Here is a 14,270-nt window from a genome sequence, read left to right on the forward strand (position 1 = left end):
CACTAACAAAAGATAAATTTTTACTACTCGAAAGATTCAGCTGTGAGTGACTAATTTTTTTTTTTTTCCTACAACCTCCAGGTCACACAACGGTGGTTAAATTTTTAATGGCATTATCTGCAGTACCTAACATTTAAATGTTAAAACAAACAAAATTGAAGTGGGCATTATTTTTACGAAGCCAAGATGCCAGAGCAATGTAAATCCAAAATACTGCAGAATTAGGTTTAGGAGTTGTGGCCAACATCAATGCAGAGTCTAAAAAAGGAAATGATGCTCTTGCCCTCATGAGGGCTTCCATAGCTTTTATCTTCAACTTTGGTAACAAAGAAGCTACTGGACAATTGCTAGAGGGGATGGTCAGAGCAGCCCTCCGCATAGACACGAGTCTGACAAGTGCAAGGACCTTTCATGGGTAGTTGAATGAGTTTGTTTCTTAGTTCATCCCAGTATCTCATTCTGAGATGATCTCACACAGGAGCTGGGCAAGTAATGTGAATACATGAAATTTAGTATGTATGGAAGACAACAGAGGATGTTGGGGCCTCTGGTGCAAATTAGAATTATATGTGCCCTCTAAACAGCTGGTACACTGCTCTAAAATATTGCTACTATTTGAAATTTCAGGACCAATATTTCTAGATTATTTAATTTTTCAAAACTTTTCCAGGAATCCAGACTTTTCCGTGAAACTGCTCAGTTTTCCTAATGTTGGCATAATTAAACCACCACCACCTTATGTGAACCAAACTCAACATATTTATCATGGCAGCATTTAGCCTCCAGGCTGCCAGTTTGCCAACTAAGAACTAGTATAACATTATCATTTTTATAAAGTAGAACCCAAATGCCAGACACACTGGTTCTGCTGAGGTTTGACTCTTGGTCTCCAGATTCCCAGGCTGTTAGAATCTTTCTCCTTAAAACGTACATGATATAATTTCTTAACTCTTGGCTCTGCAAGTGTACAGTGTTAAAACTTGATGAATAGTTTATTGAGCCATTACAGGGCAAAAATCTGCTATTTTACTTGACCACCCTACATTTCAGAAGATGATTACAAATTTATTTCCTGTTACAAGATATTCTAGCCCTGTATTATGGTGGTATCAAAAAAGACAGCAAAATATGCGTGAGTTCACATTGTAATTTTTGAGAAATTAGTTCATTTACTAAACAGTATTTCTCACTGCCTCCCAGTGTCTGAATGGCATGCAGCAAAATGGAGAGCCTCTCATCACTGATAGGCAGCAGAATGAGATGTTGTGTGTCAGAGCTTGCCTTGTTTCCGAGAGATCAGAATCTTTATTGAAAGGGCTCCCTTTTTTGATTTCCGGATCAGACCCTGAGCAGTTGATAAAGGAGAATTACTTGGCCATTATCTGAAGTAGTTGTATTTCCACAAAGAGCTAGTGCTAAACAAGAGTTTATCTCTACAACAAGACTGATAGGATTCTTACAGATTATAATTCAATCAGACACCCGAAACAGGACACATATTGGCTAGTGGGATATATGCAAACCTGTCTTCCAGACACAGCAAAATAAATATCTGGGGAATATTTCATGTAGTCTGAATACAGGGAATAAATGTTAGAAAGTGTTGCTTTTAGTTGCTTTAGGCCGTGCCTCTATATAATTCATAATATTTTTATATAAACGTAATCCTAACAAAATGCCACTAGTCCAAAGAGTCAACTATCTATGACCTTTGCAATTATTTGATAAAACATTCCCAAAGCGCCTAATGCACTTTTCAAAATGTATTTCTTAGAGTTTATAGCACTCTTATTAGTAGCTAACAGGCCTTACTATCCTCTATGAATATTGGGTAAACAGAGGAGTACAGATTAAAGGTGAAGTCAAACTAAATTTAAACATAAATCTTCAATCCTATTTAGAACATCAGCTTCTCATATCAGAACTATTTTTCATGACCAAAGGAGACGAGTGTAAGGTTTAAGGGCTTGATTCTGGAATCAGACAGCTTGGGGTTAGCTAGCACGCCGGCTTCATCATGGACTTGCTATAAGACCTTGGACAAACTTCTGGACTCTCTGAGCCTAGTTTCCTCCATCCGCAGAGTAGGGATACTTAATTTGCAGAATGACTGCAAAGATCTAATAAGATAACATGACAAAGTAAACAAGTATAGTACTTGGCACATGGTAAGCAGGTGATAAATATTTCCTACCATTGTTCTTATTAACACAGAATGCCCCAAATTTAGAGAGTCAGAGGCCTGGGAATAAGTATGTACTGTTATATTTTATGACCGTGTTCCCACCAATATTGTAATCTGATATTAATTTCCTAACTATTATGTTTCTGTCTTTCCTCTTCCTAACTGTTTCTTGATTTGTCACCACATAGAGCAACTAGGAAAAGAAATGATGCTCTTGCCCTCATGAGGCCTTCCATAGCTTTTATCTTCATCTTCGGTAACAAAGAAGCTACTGGACGATTGCTAGAGGGGATGGTCAGAGCAGCCTTCTGCATAGACACGAGTCTGACAAGTGCTAGGCCCTGTCCTTCAAACTTGGCAGAATGTAGGAGCTGTAACTTCCATATTTTGTCACCTGCAGTTAATTGCATTGAACTGAAGTGGGCTAAGCCAAATGTGATGGCAGAATCCATCCCCATAGGTTCCAGTTTGGAAGTGCTCACTACTTACAGATCCCCTTCGTCAAGTTCAGGAAGAGGATTCACTTACTAAAACGGTTCCTTAACTGGTTTCCTGTTTCTCTCCTTGACCCATCTGGTCTATTCGCAACCCAGCAAATGAAGTGACCCCTTCAGTATGTGGGTCAGATCCCATCCCCCTCACTCCACCTTCAAAACCTTCCATGGCTCTCCCATCGAATGCAGAGTAAAAGCCAAGGTCTTTTCAATGGCCTGCAAAGCCCTGCATGAGCTGGCCCCAGGTTGCAGACTGTTAATTTCTCAGAAAGATAGCAAGGGAGCTCTGGGAGTTCTTTTTATGAGGGTACTAATCCCATTTATAAGGGCTCCACCCTCATCACTGATCACCTCCCAAAGGCCTCACCTCCTAATACCATCACTTTGAAGGTTAGGATTTCAATATGTGAATTTTGGGGACACACAAATGTTTCGTCCATAGCACATTGCAACCCTTACCTGCATTCCCCATTAATACTCTACCAGGCACTTACCAGTTTCCAGCATCTTCTGTAATTGTCTTATTTATTATGTTTATTGTTTGTAATCTACAGCAAGAATGTAAGCTACATTAAAATAAGGACTTTCATAAATTTTGTTCACTGTTATATCCTGAGTGCTTGGAAGACTGCCTTGTGCCTAGCCAGATATATGTATATATACTAGCCATGTATATATATGATGATATGATATATATACACATATACATATATATATGTATATACAGATGAGTAAATGAATATATGGAGATATATATGTTCATATATATATTTTATATTTATATATGGAAGAATGAATGAATGACTGGGGAATAAATAAATGAACACATACACATCAGGCTCTTGGTTCCCAGCGACAACAGCCATCTCCATGAGAAGAGCAATTGGTCAGGGTGAGAACTAGTGGGAAGTGACTCATTTCCAGAGTACAATACCTTCCATTAACACCATGCAGATGCCAGCAGGCGTGCTGCTTTCTCCAAGTACCTATCTGAAAATGGACTGAAGATTTTGCTCACTTTTTAACAAAAACTTCCAGGGGGCTTTCACAGAACTTCCGACCAAGCTAAAGTGTTATGTTTTAGGATGTCTGCAATCTGGTCCTGCATCATCCACTAATGAGTTTTGAGGCCCGGGGAAAGTCAATTAACTTCACTGGACCCAGCAAAGTCTATCATGACTAATTCTCCTTCCAGCTTAAAACATCCCAGGATCTGGAAAAAAGTGAAAAAGAGTCAAGCCCTATTGACCACCCCTCTCCTTCCCTCAATCAACGAGTTGTAAATAAACACCCCAACTACCCCAATTTTAATAATTCAACTTAATGTGAAAACCAACTATCCTATCTGGCCCATCTCACAAAATGAAGGAGATTAATAGTTAGGTGTGGCTTATCTAGAAATAGCTGTTCCAGCTCAGGTGATAAGCTGGGAGATGGTTCTAAAGCTATATTAATGCTTTTTTAAAATTGAGAACCATAGCCCTGACCAAAGAAAACACCTTTCTACAGACAACTGTAAAATAGCTATCATTCCTTGGCTATCATGAAAAATGCTGCAATGAACACAGGAGCTCAGATGCCTCTTTGAGATACTGATTTTATTTCCTTTGGAAATATACCCAGAAGTGGGGTTTCTGGATCATAAGGTAGTTCTATTTCCAATTTATTCAGAAACCTCTATAGTATTTTCCATATGACTGTACCAACTTACATTTCCACCAACAGTATACAAGGGTCCCCTTCTCTCCACATCCTCACCAACAATATACAAATCATTTTTCTCTTTTTTTTTTAATTTGAATTTTTTTGGTAGAGATGAGGTTTCATTATGTTGCCCACGCTAGTCTCAGACTCTTGGGCTCAAGCAATTCTCCCAGCCTTGCTCTCCCACAGTACTGGGATAATAGATATGAGCCACCACGCCCAGCCAATATACAATTTTTATTTGTTGATTATATCTTAATACAATTGGGAGAAAAAAGTCAGGATACCAGTTTTCCTTGGGGTGGCAGTGATTGAGAGGGAGCACAAGGGGGACTTCCAGGGTGCTGATAATGAACTGGCAGGATAATAGCTATCATTCTCTACGTGTCATCTGCTGCAGCTTCTGGCAATTCAGGGTCATTGCTAAAATGCTAAATTGTTGACAATGTAGAAGTCCTTTGGAAACACAAAGAAATCTTAACTCATGCCACCTCATCATATGCTGTTGAATCTGCAGGCCTCAGGGAAACTGAGCTCTCAAAAAGTACCTGTTGCAACCAGGTTTTGTTCTAACAATATAATTTTCATTCATAAACCAATGATTTTGTCAGCATATTACCCAGTGCCTTCCAAATGCTGCAGAGGGAGGCAAAAGACACAATCCTTGCCCTCAGAGAGCAGACAGTTTTTTATAAGGAGCAAGGACCTCCCAGTAGCAATAACAAAAGAAGCAGCAGAAAGGGTTCAGATGCTGAACTTAAGAGAAATTTCAGGTCAGGTACAGCGGCTTGCACCTGTAATCCCAGCACTTTGGGAGGCCAAGGCAGGAGAATCGCTTGAGACCGCAAGTTTGAGACCAGTCTGGGCAAGAAAGTGAGACAAAAAACAAATAAATTAGCTGGGCATAGTGGCGTGCACTTGTAGTCCGAGCTACTCAGAAGGCTGAGGCAGCAGGATCGCTTGAGCTACGGTATTTAAGGCTACAGTGAGCTATGACTGTGCCACCGCACTCCAGCCCAGAGGACAGAGCAAGACCCTGTCTCTAAAAGAAAATGTACTAAACAGAAAGATTAGAAAAAAAAAAAGCAGACGTAAAAAAGAAAAATGTTTTTAAAATAAAATTACTGAAATCACCACCTCAAAATAAATATTTTCAACACAATTAGTATACATTATATCAGATATCCCCACCATGTCACTACATGTGTATTTTTTCCACAAAAATGAAAACATACTATATCTAATTATAACTTCTTCAAAAGGCTTTACAAAGTCCTATTTTATTTTATTTTATTATTTGTGTGTGTGTGTGTGTGTGTGTGTGTGAGACAGAGTCTCGCTCTGTCACACAGGCTGGAGTGCAGTGACGCTATCTCAGCTTACTGCTACCTCCGCCTCCCGAGTTCAAGCAATTCTCCTGCCTCAGCCTCTAGAGTAGCTGGAATTACAGGCAGTCACCACCACACCCCACTAATTTTTTTATATTTTTAGTAGTGACAGGGTTTCACCATGTTGGTCAGGCTGGTCTCAAACTCCTGACCTCAAGTGATCCACCCGTCTTGGCCTCCCAAAGTACTGGGATTACAGGCGTGAGCCACTGTGCCCAGCCCCTACTACAATTGTTAATACTTCTCCATTTAGAAATGTGGAGCTACATCATTTTAATTGTCTGCACTCTCCCTTAAGTGACTCCCTATTGGTTAACTTCTACATACATCTTTATATGTAGTTACCTAAATAAGTGACTTTATTTAGGACACATTCCTGCCTGTGAAAATATGGAGTCAAAAGTAAGGTGCTGGCTTTGGAAGGGGTGTGTGTGTGTGTGTGCGCGCGCGTGTGTGTGTGTGTGTATGCCAACTGCCCTTGAGTTAATAAGTTGGACCAGTGTTCATTCCATGAGCAGTGGGTATGAGTGTCCATCCCGGACATTATAATTAAAAAAAAATCTTTGCCAATCTACTAGGCAAGAAATGGTATCTGTTGTTTTCTTGTGGATTTATATTGTTAGTAAGAATAGCCTTTTAATAACACCTTTATTGTTAATTGATATTGCTTACTTTTTTGGTTGTAACATTTTCCTTAATCTTGCTATTAGTAATTTCATGTTTTTCCTATTGATTTATAAAAATGCTTCATCTCTGAAGGCTACTAAATTATTTGCTCATTATATATAAAAGGAATATTTTTACTCAGTTATTTGCATTTTTACTTTATGTTTTTTGTTAAGAAGACATTTAAGGCCGGGCGCGGTGGCTCACGCCTGTAATCCCAGCACTTTGGGAGGCCGAGGCGGGCGGATCACAAGGTCAGGAGATCGAGACCACGGTGAAACCCCGTCTCTACTAAAAATACAAAAAATTAGCCAGGCGCGGTTGTGGGCGCCTGTAGTCCCAGCTACTCGGGAGGCTGAGGCAGGAGAATGGTGTGAACCCAGGAGGTGGAGCTTGCAGTGAGCCGAGATCGTGCCACTGCACTCCAGCCTGGGCGACAGAGCGAGACTCCGTCTCAAAAAAAAAAAAAAAAAAAAAAAGAAGACATTTAAAATATGTATATAGTAAGTCCATCAAAATTCTATTTTATGGTGTATCCCTTTGTTGTCATATATCTCTCTTTAGTACTACACAGTCACATTTATTTTCTCCCACTACTTTTGTATGTTTAATATTCATATTTACATCTATTATACATTTAGAGGCCACAATTAAAACCTACTGTAACTTTTTTAGAATCACATAAACTATATAAAATGTTTACCCCCAAATAATTTTTCTTTTAAATTTGGAGATGAGTCTCATGGAAAAAAATAATCCCAATGGTTCATTTCCAAAGATTGAGTACTCGTATTAAATGACATGAAAATCTTGTTAGTTTTATGAGCTAACATTTTTATACCCTTTTTGGTCACTGATTGTATTCACTGTCTATATTCTGTCTTCTCCACTGCACTGGAAATGTCTGATGCATTAAAATAGTTACTTCTACCCAAGGCTGAGTACTTTGGGAATTCTCCATGAAATAGCCATTACCGGATCCACACAGCTCAGCACAGTATTTGGCATATAGTAGGCTCTTGCTAATTCAGTAAATTTTTTGTGTTAGGCACATACAAAACCTCTGGAAAATGAGCAAGACGGTAAGGGGTTAAAAAGGTATTTTTAGAAGCATTAATATAACAATGACATGTGGGATGAACAGAAATTGAGAGAGAGGAAGAGGGGAAGGAGAGACGGAAGGATGGAAGGTAGAGGGAAGAAGAAAGAGTGAAAGAAAAGTAGATCAACACATAGGAGGCCACTGTAAAGTCCAGGCTTCCACTGAATGGGCCTATACTAGGGAGGTGATAATAAAATTGGCAAGGGAAGGCCAAACCAATACAGCATTATAATCTTGCTGAAGGACTAAGTGAATAAAAGTTCCAAGGACAGAAACCAGGAAGGTGAGAAAAAGACAGTCTGGGCTTGGCAGAGCAGTGATAGGGTTTGGCATCAAACACAGTAAACTCGTTGGTGGGACAGCCAATCAGAGCTGCCTCTTAGACTGTCAAAGATAAAGGACTGCGGCACATAGCTAAGTGGACTAGGGGAAACATGAAAGGAAAACAACCTTTGCAGAGTCCCTACTTGGTACCAGACGCTATAGTAGGTATTTTACCTACGGAGTTAAAGTTTATGTTTCAGAGTCACCCACACCTCAGTGATAGACAGAGAATCACATAGAGCTTGGTTAGATCCTAGCTCCATCCCTGCTAGCTATGTAGACGTTGGAACAGTTTACTCGTTTTTTCTGTAAACCTTAGTTTCATCATTCAAGAAATTAGGGAAATAATAATACCTAACTCAAAGAAGCAAAATAAATGATATAATTCATAAACTGTAAATAACATGGTGCCTAAAATAAAAACGCAATAAAAGTTTGTCAATTAGTGAAAAAAACAAAAACAGAAACAAAAACAGAGAACTCAACAATTGGCTTTGGTCCATATTAAAGGATAGAAGGAATATTTAGAGATACTGAAAAGATAGGTATTCAAGGAAATGGGAGAAAACCCTGAAAACAGTATGTTACGGACATCATGGGGGCTAAGGGTTAAAGAAGGAGTTAATCAAATTTAGTCATGAGGATATAAAAATGAACCATTTGGCCCTGTTTGTTCTTCATGTAAATAAAGCAAATTTGGATAGCACTACATACCCAAAGTTGGTCATCCATGCCTGGTGGGTTCTTTTTGATAAAAGCACCATAGTATGTAGCAATATTCCGGTGATGAGAATATTTCTTCAACATGTTAATTTCTTGTTTGATTTCTTCCTCTTCATCCTGTATGAGAACAATATAAAAATTCTGTCATGAAAATCTATTGTTGTTAGTAGGATTCTCTTCTTCAACACCATCTCTAAATTCTTTCTTAAGGTTTTTCTTCCTTGGTGACAAATAAGCATAATTATTACATATGAGGGCAAAGAACAATTCTAAAACATAACACATTGGCTGTCTAAGAGAGTCTTCTGTTTCTACAACAAACAGGCATAGCACGATCTCTTGGAAAACAAAACAAAAACACCCCAAACAATCCCTCATCTCTTCACCTAGAAGAGATCAAGGTAGAAAGACTACTGAGATAAAATTCACTGTGGGCCTCTGGGAACTACATACATCAAGTAGCCATTACTGATCCTATCTGGTATAAGAAAGATTGAGGAAAGTAGAAGATATTAAAACCATGGGCTTTCAGATTTAAATTTTGTTAGGTTCATTTTCTTTGAAGGCTCCTTTCATTGAAGTACCTGACTGAAGATAATGAAAGTCAGATGGGAAAGGGAGCAAAGGTAAGTTCTCTAGATCTAAGGAAGTTCTCAAAGCAGGAGTACCCAGCTCACCTTCAGGAAACTCAGCTTAGAAAGAAAGGGGGAAAGGTGGTGGTGCTGAGGATGTAAAAAGAGACAACTCTGTTACAGAGTTAGTTTCTTAATATTCAGGTTTCATTCATTGTGAATTTTGATTCGGAATCCGCCAACCCGGACCCTTTTCAGAGGTCCTGGCAGTGCTGGCGGAGACGGTGTGACCTCCCATAATTTTATTTTCTTGATGTTTACACATTGGTTGGACTGCAGAAGAGTGTTTTATTGTTGAGGTTGGGGGAGAAAGTTTCTACCTCAGGATAATTTTTTTAGATGCAGCAGTAAGCTATGACTGTCCCTGAGTGTAAGATGTGACATTGCCATGACCTGAAAAACCACCCACGGTGTCCCCTGTCTGTACCCTCCTCCACTCGCTGCACTGCCTCCTTCCAGTGTCTCTGCATTACTGGGACTTCCTGCAGTCTCTTATGTGCTGTCTTCTTTCCCCGGCCTCTTCTTCACATAATCTCTACTCACCGTTCCTGATTGAGTTTGATCGACATTCACCAGGGATCTCTTCCTTAATTCTCTCAGGCAATGTCAAATCTCCCCACTGCATCTGGTCACAGCCCCTACACTCCTTCACACACCTGCTGCATTTGTTGACATTGGTATGGGGGTATGTCCCATGATTGCCCCATTATTCGACTCTCTTCTCCATATATTGTAAGCTGTCCTCTCCAGATCTTCAGATCTCAGTTCGAAAGTTCCTTCCCCAGCAAAGTTCCCTGATCTGCCCAATTTGGTTCCAGCCCCATGAATCATCATGTATCTTTTCCTTTGTAGCACCTATCAGAATTGCCACCCACATTTATCATTTGATTAAGGTCTCTTCTCCTTATCAGTATGTAAGAACCATAAACTCAGGAATCCTGCCTGTTCTCTACAACATCCCTAGCACCAAGCAAAGTGCCTGTGAATAAATGCAACTAAAAGAACAAATAACCGCAAAGAGCCCAATGCCTAGAGCAGCATTAGTTGATGTCAGAAGGAAGAGGTAAGAATAGAGTGAGGAGAGTAGTGAAGTGCTGACATTTGCTGACCATGCTTACTTACTAAAATAAGCTTTAGGAAAAAACGAACGGGATTTGCAAACCTAGGAGAAGTAAAGCATGTTACATATCACATGGCTTAACTAAGCTGAAGAATAGGTAATCTCAAAATAGAATATATGCTTGGGATGCTGAGCTAAGGAGAAGCATGTGGCCAGAACAGCGGGGAAGGGAGTCAAGGGGCGAGACAGGGGAAGGCACACTGCTAACCACCTATTCTTCTCAGCAGCTATCAGAAACCCCCCACGCCTTCACTGCAGGTCATGGAGAGAATGACCTTCACCGGCCTTCAACTTGTTGAAGGGCCCCTACAGCGCACCTCCAATGTCTTACTACGGTGCACAGTAGCTATTTTAAACTTGCTGTATGGGGCCAAATAATTGTGGATGAATGTAGGATGTGAGCAGATGTCCTCTGGGGAAGCCTAAATAGAAAAAGGGAGAAAAACGACCTGAGGGTTTCTGTGGGCAGCACAGCATCGACAGCTGCTTCCATTAAAAAGGCAACTACGTGAGGTAATAAAAGACACGGATCACTTTCCAACTGCAGCCTGTCAATCTTAGCATCAGTCATTCTTAGTGAGAAATCAGCCTGCTTCTACAAGTATTTACCGCTTGCCTCCTGGGTTCTTAGCAGGATAGTGGGTAATGTGGGAAAGACAGGGGAGCGGGGGACTGCCTATAAAAAGCTCACCATGTCATTAAGAAAATAAGAGCTTATAAAACAGTTAAATAACAGCAGAAGAACTATAATTAAATCCAAAATAAATAGTACTGGAGGTCAGAATAAAGTCAGTCATTCTCCATCATTTTTCAAAGGTAAACTGAGGCAATATGACAACAAGGACAGCATATGCACTGAGTCTGGGATAAGAAAGATGAGGGTGGGCAGATGGGGTGCATGTTGAGTTTGGGTACCATTCCTTTCTGGCTGCAGGACCCCAAGAAAGTCACCTACCTTTTTGGACTCTAAGTTTTCTCATTTATAATGAGATAAAGATATTTAAGTCTCAGCATTTTGTGGTAATTAGATAAAGGATGTGTGTTATCAAGTGTATTACGAAGTAAATGTTATTACTAATCTACGTAACCAAAAAATAAATAACTAAAAGGGCAGGAAGGCCAAAATGTAAATCACTTGAATTTTAGGTTTAAATTGCACTGTTTCCAAACACACTTATGGAACCACTGTAAGTCATGGTTAGGTAGTTCTAAGATATAAATCCTTGATCTTATGCAACCTTTTAAGTGAGCATGCAATTTAGCAGGCCTTACAGGGCTACTGTTTATCCAGATTTTTAGTCTAGGGCACAGATGGCAGTAAGTTATTCAGTGAAATAGGAAGGAAGAGCCTTACTAGTGACAAGAACTCATTTTACCATGCCGCAAAGACTTCGGCCTCTCACAATATGACCCATCAAGGGAGATGAGTTACAATGCTTTCCAAAAACACAAAGAGAGCAAGGGAGGCTAGAATTAAACTAAAAAGTTATAAGGGAGGAATATCCTCTATTTTGTAAATGTACTATTTCGAAATCTTAAGTATTAAGCACAAAGATCAAGCCCTCTGATAAACTAATGACCACTGGGCAATAATGAAAAATAAAGCTGTGGTACCAAATTATCACACATTTAAAAGAGTAACTTCAATAAGCCAAGTCCGGTACTGTAGGAAGAAGCATTACTTAAAGCAGAAAGACTTCCAAATCCAGTCATATTCATTATGTTAACCTCAGCCATGGCATTTAAACTCGCCAAATGTCAGTCATTTTCAGCTATAAATATGAATAAGAATACCTATGTAAGCCACTTCTCAGGGCTTAGAAATGATTAAGTGCTTAGTTAATAGCTTTAGTATTAATATAAATAAGATAATATTATTTCTCAAGATCACAGGATCTACTTATTGCTTAGTGTTTGTGGTAGACTGAAAAAGAAAATGGCCATGATATGTGTCCTACCTGCATCAAGAGGTGGAGTCCATTTCTCTTCTCCTTGAACCTGGGCTTGGCCACATGACTTGCTTTGGTCAAGAGGACATTAGCAAATGGGATGCAGCAGAGGCCCGAAAAGCACTTGTGCCTTGAGACTGGCCCTCTCCTACAGCTTGCCAGAGAACCCTTCAGCCCCCATGTGAGAAACCGGGATCGGCCTTCCAGAAGATGAGAAACCATGGGAAGATAGGCAGTTTTCAAACCCAAGGAAATAGATAATTCCAGTTAATGCTTTTAAGCCACTGACCACCTCTGATGGCAACATGATGTCACCATGTGGTCATAAAATATAGCCAAAGCCAAACCCTCATGTCATGTTTACTGTCTACCAGCAGCTTTGTATGAACTATCTTACTGAGCACTCAGAACAGCTATGAAGCTGGATCCTATTTTACAAATGAGTAAAATGAGTCTCAGAGAAGTTAAGTAACTTTCCCAAGTTCACTCATATTTTAAACGTTAAAGCTCAGATTCAAGACCAGATTTGTCTGACTCCAAAGCCAGTATTCGTAATTTGATACAGAAAACCACTAGTCAAACGAAGGGCAATTATCCATGGTGACCAAAACCAAAGCTGTTAATCAGAAGAGTTTAAGAGCATCTTAAGCCAGGGTGGAAGAGAACCCTGACTTTGGTCTTCCAATTAAAGGAGCTTGTTAGCATACAATAATATTTGCTTATGATTGATTTCGAGGAATAAAGAACGGATTTTAAGTTGCAGATTGATTACACTGCAGAATACACTTTAAGTACCTATGATATGCTAGGATTTAAAAATGGAATAAAAAATGTATTATTAGTTATATGCTCTGTAATAAAGTCTGCCTAACATTTAACTCTCAATCTGTGGCACAGGAATAAAACTATGCAATTCCTACAGCAAGTCCAAGAGACTGGTCAGGATGAAGTCTAGAGAGAAGTATAAGGTGTACAGATTCATAAATGCCACCATCCCATAGATGGGTGAACACTAGCTAGAACCATCTCTGCTCCCGCTCATCTGCACGGCTTTCACAGCAGCTGTTGCCATTAAGCAGGTGTTTGTGTTATCTGTCATTCTCACCTTCAGCATTGACTGAATGTGGCAAAAAGTAGGAGACAATTTATCATTAAGGGACCACAGGCTACGAGAATTCGAAGGGATCGTCACTATGATCTAGAATGTGGTTTTAAAAAAGCTTCTAAAATAATCTGAAATAGTGAAATCCCTCCCTGCAATATAAGTTTTTGTCAGGATGCAAATATATAGCTGACAAAAACTAAATTTTTAAAATCAGTAAACATTTATTTAACTATGTAATATCTACTTATACAATTAGTCAATGACAACAAAGAAGTGTGAATACAAAAGTAGAAAGAAATGTAAAGCTACACATCAGCTCCAATATCTTATTAATTTTCATTTTTCTTTCAGTTCTATAGGATGGAGAAAAATCTTCATTTTCTAAGATAAACAGTTGAAATAGTGAAGAGCATGCCTGGAAGTTTTAGTAGGATCTTCACAATCAATGCCACTCTGCACATGAATAGGGTAACCTAGCAGCACAAATTAAGAAGCTGGCATTTTTCCAGTGTGTTCAAAGTTGGTGTATAACATAGAGTTTGAGGTCTGCTTTTTAAATCACAGTTTATTATACGTTAAAATATATTTAAAATGAAATGAGAATTAAGCATGTAAATCACCTAAAATTATCTCAGGGTCAAGTTATGCACCTTTGGGTCTGTTTCCTTAAATCTGGTACATCTACCAGATTGTAATAAATCAGATTGTAATAGATAATAAATGTAATAAATCTATTACATCTAATAGATTTAAGGAAACAGACCCAGAGTGGTCCAACGAGTTGTCTAAGTCCCTATCTCTTCATTGTAGCATTGACAGGATTTTACCAGGACATTCCGCAGGCAGCACCTGAATTTGCTGTATATGTTAACTCTAAG

At 39.2% G+C, this 14,270-nt stretch overlaps 1 protein-coding gene across 8 annotated transcripts in view; it reads right to left on the reverse strand.

The window, feature by feature from the left end:
• Nucleotides 1–14,270, reverse strand: part of LOC105465735 (TRAF2 and NCK interacting kinase) — a 410,880-nt gene that overhangs the window by 156,315 nt on the left and 240,295 nt on the right. For all 8 annotated transcript variants that reach the window (XM_071091238.1, XM_011714344.3, XM_011714334.3 and 5 more), the window contains one exon: nucleotides 8,578–8,703. In XM_071091238.1, coding sequence (XP_070947339.1) covers nucleotides 8,578–8,703 — 126 coding nt within the window. The remainder of the gene's footprint in view (nucleotides 1–8,577; nucleotides 8,704–14,270) is intronic.

The sequence above is a fragment of the Macaca nemestrina genome, chromosome 2 (assembly GCF_043159975.1).
Source record: "Macaca nemestrina isolate mMacNem1 chromosome 2, mMacNem.hap1, whole genome shotgun sequence".
Taxonomy (NCBI): Eukaryota; Metazoa; Chordata; class Mammalia; order Primates; family Cercopithecidae; genus Macaca; species Macaca nemestrina.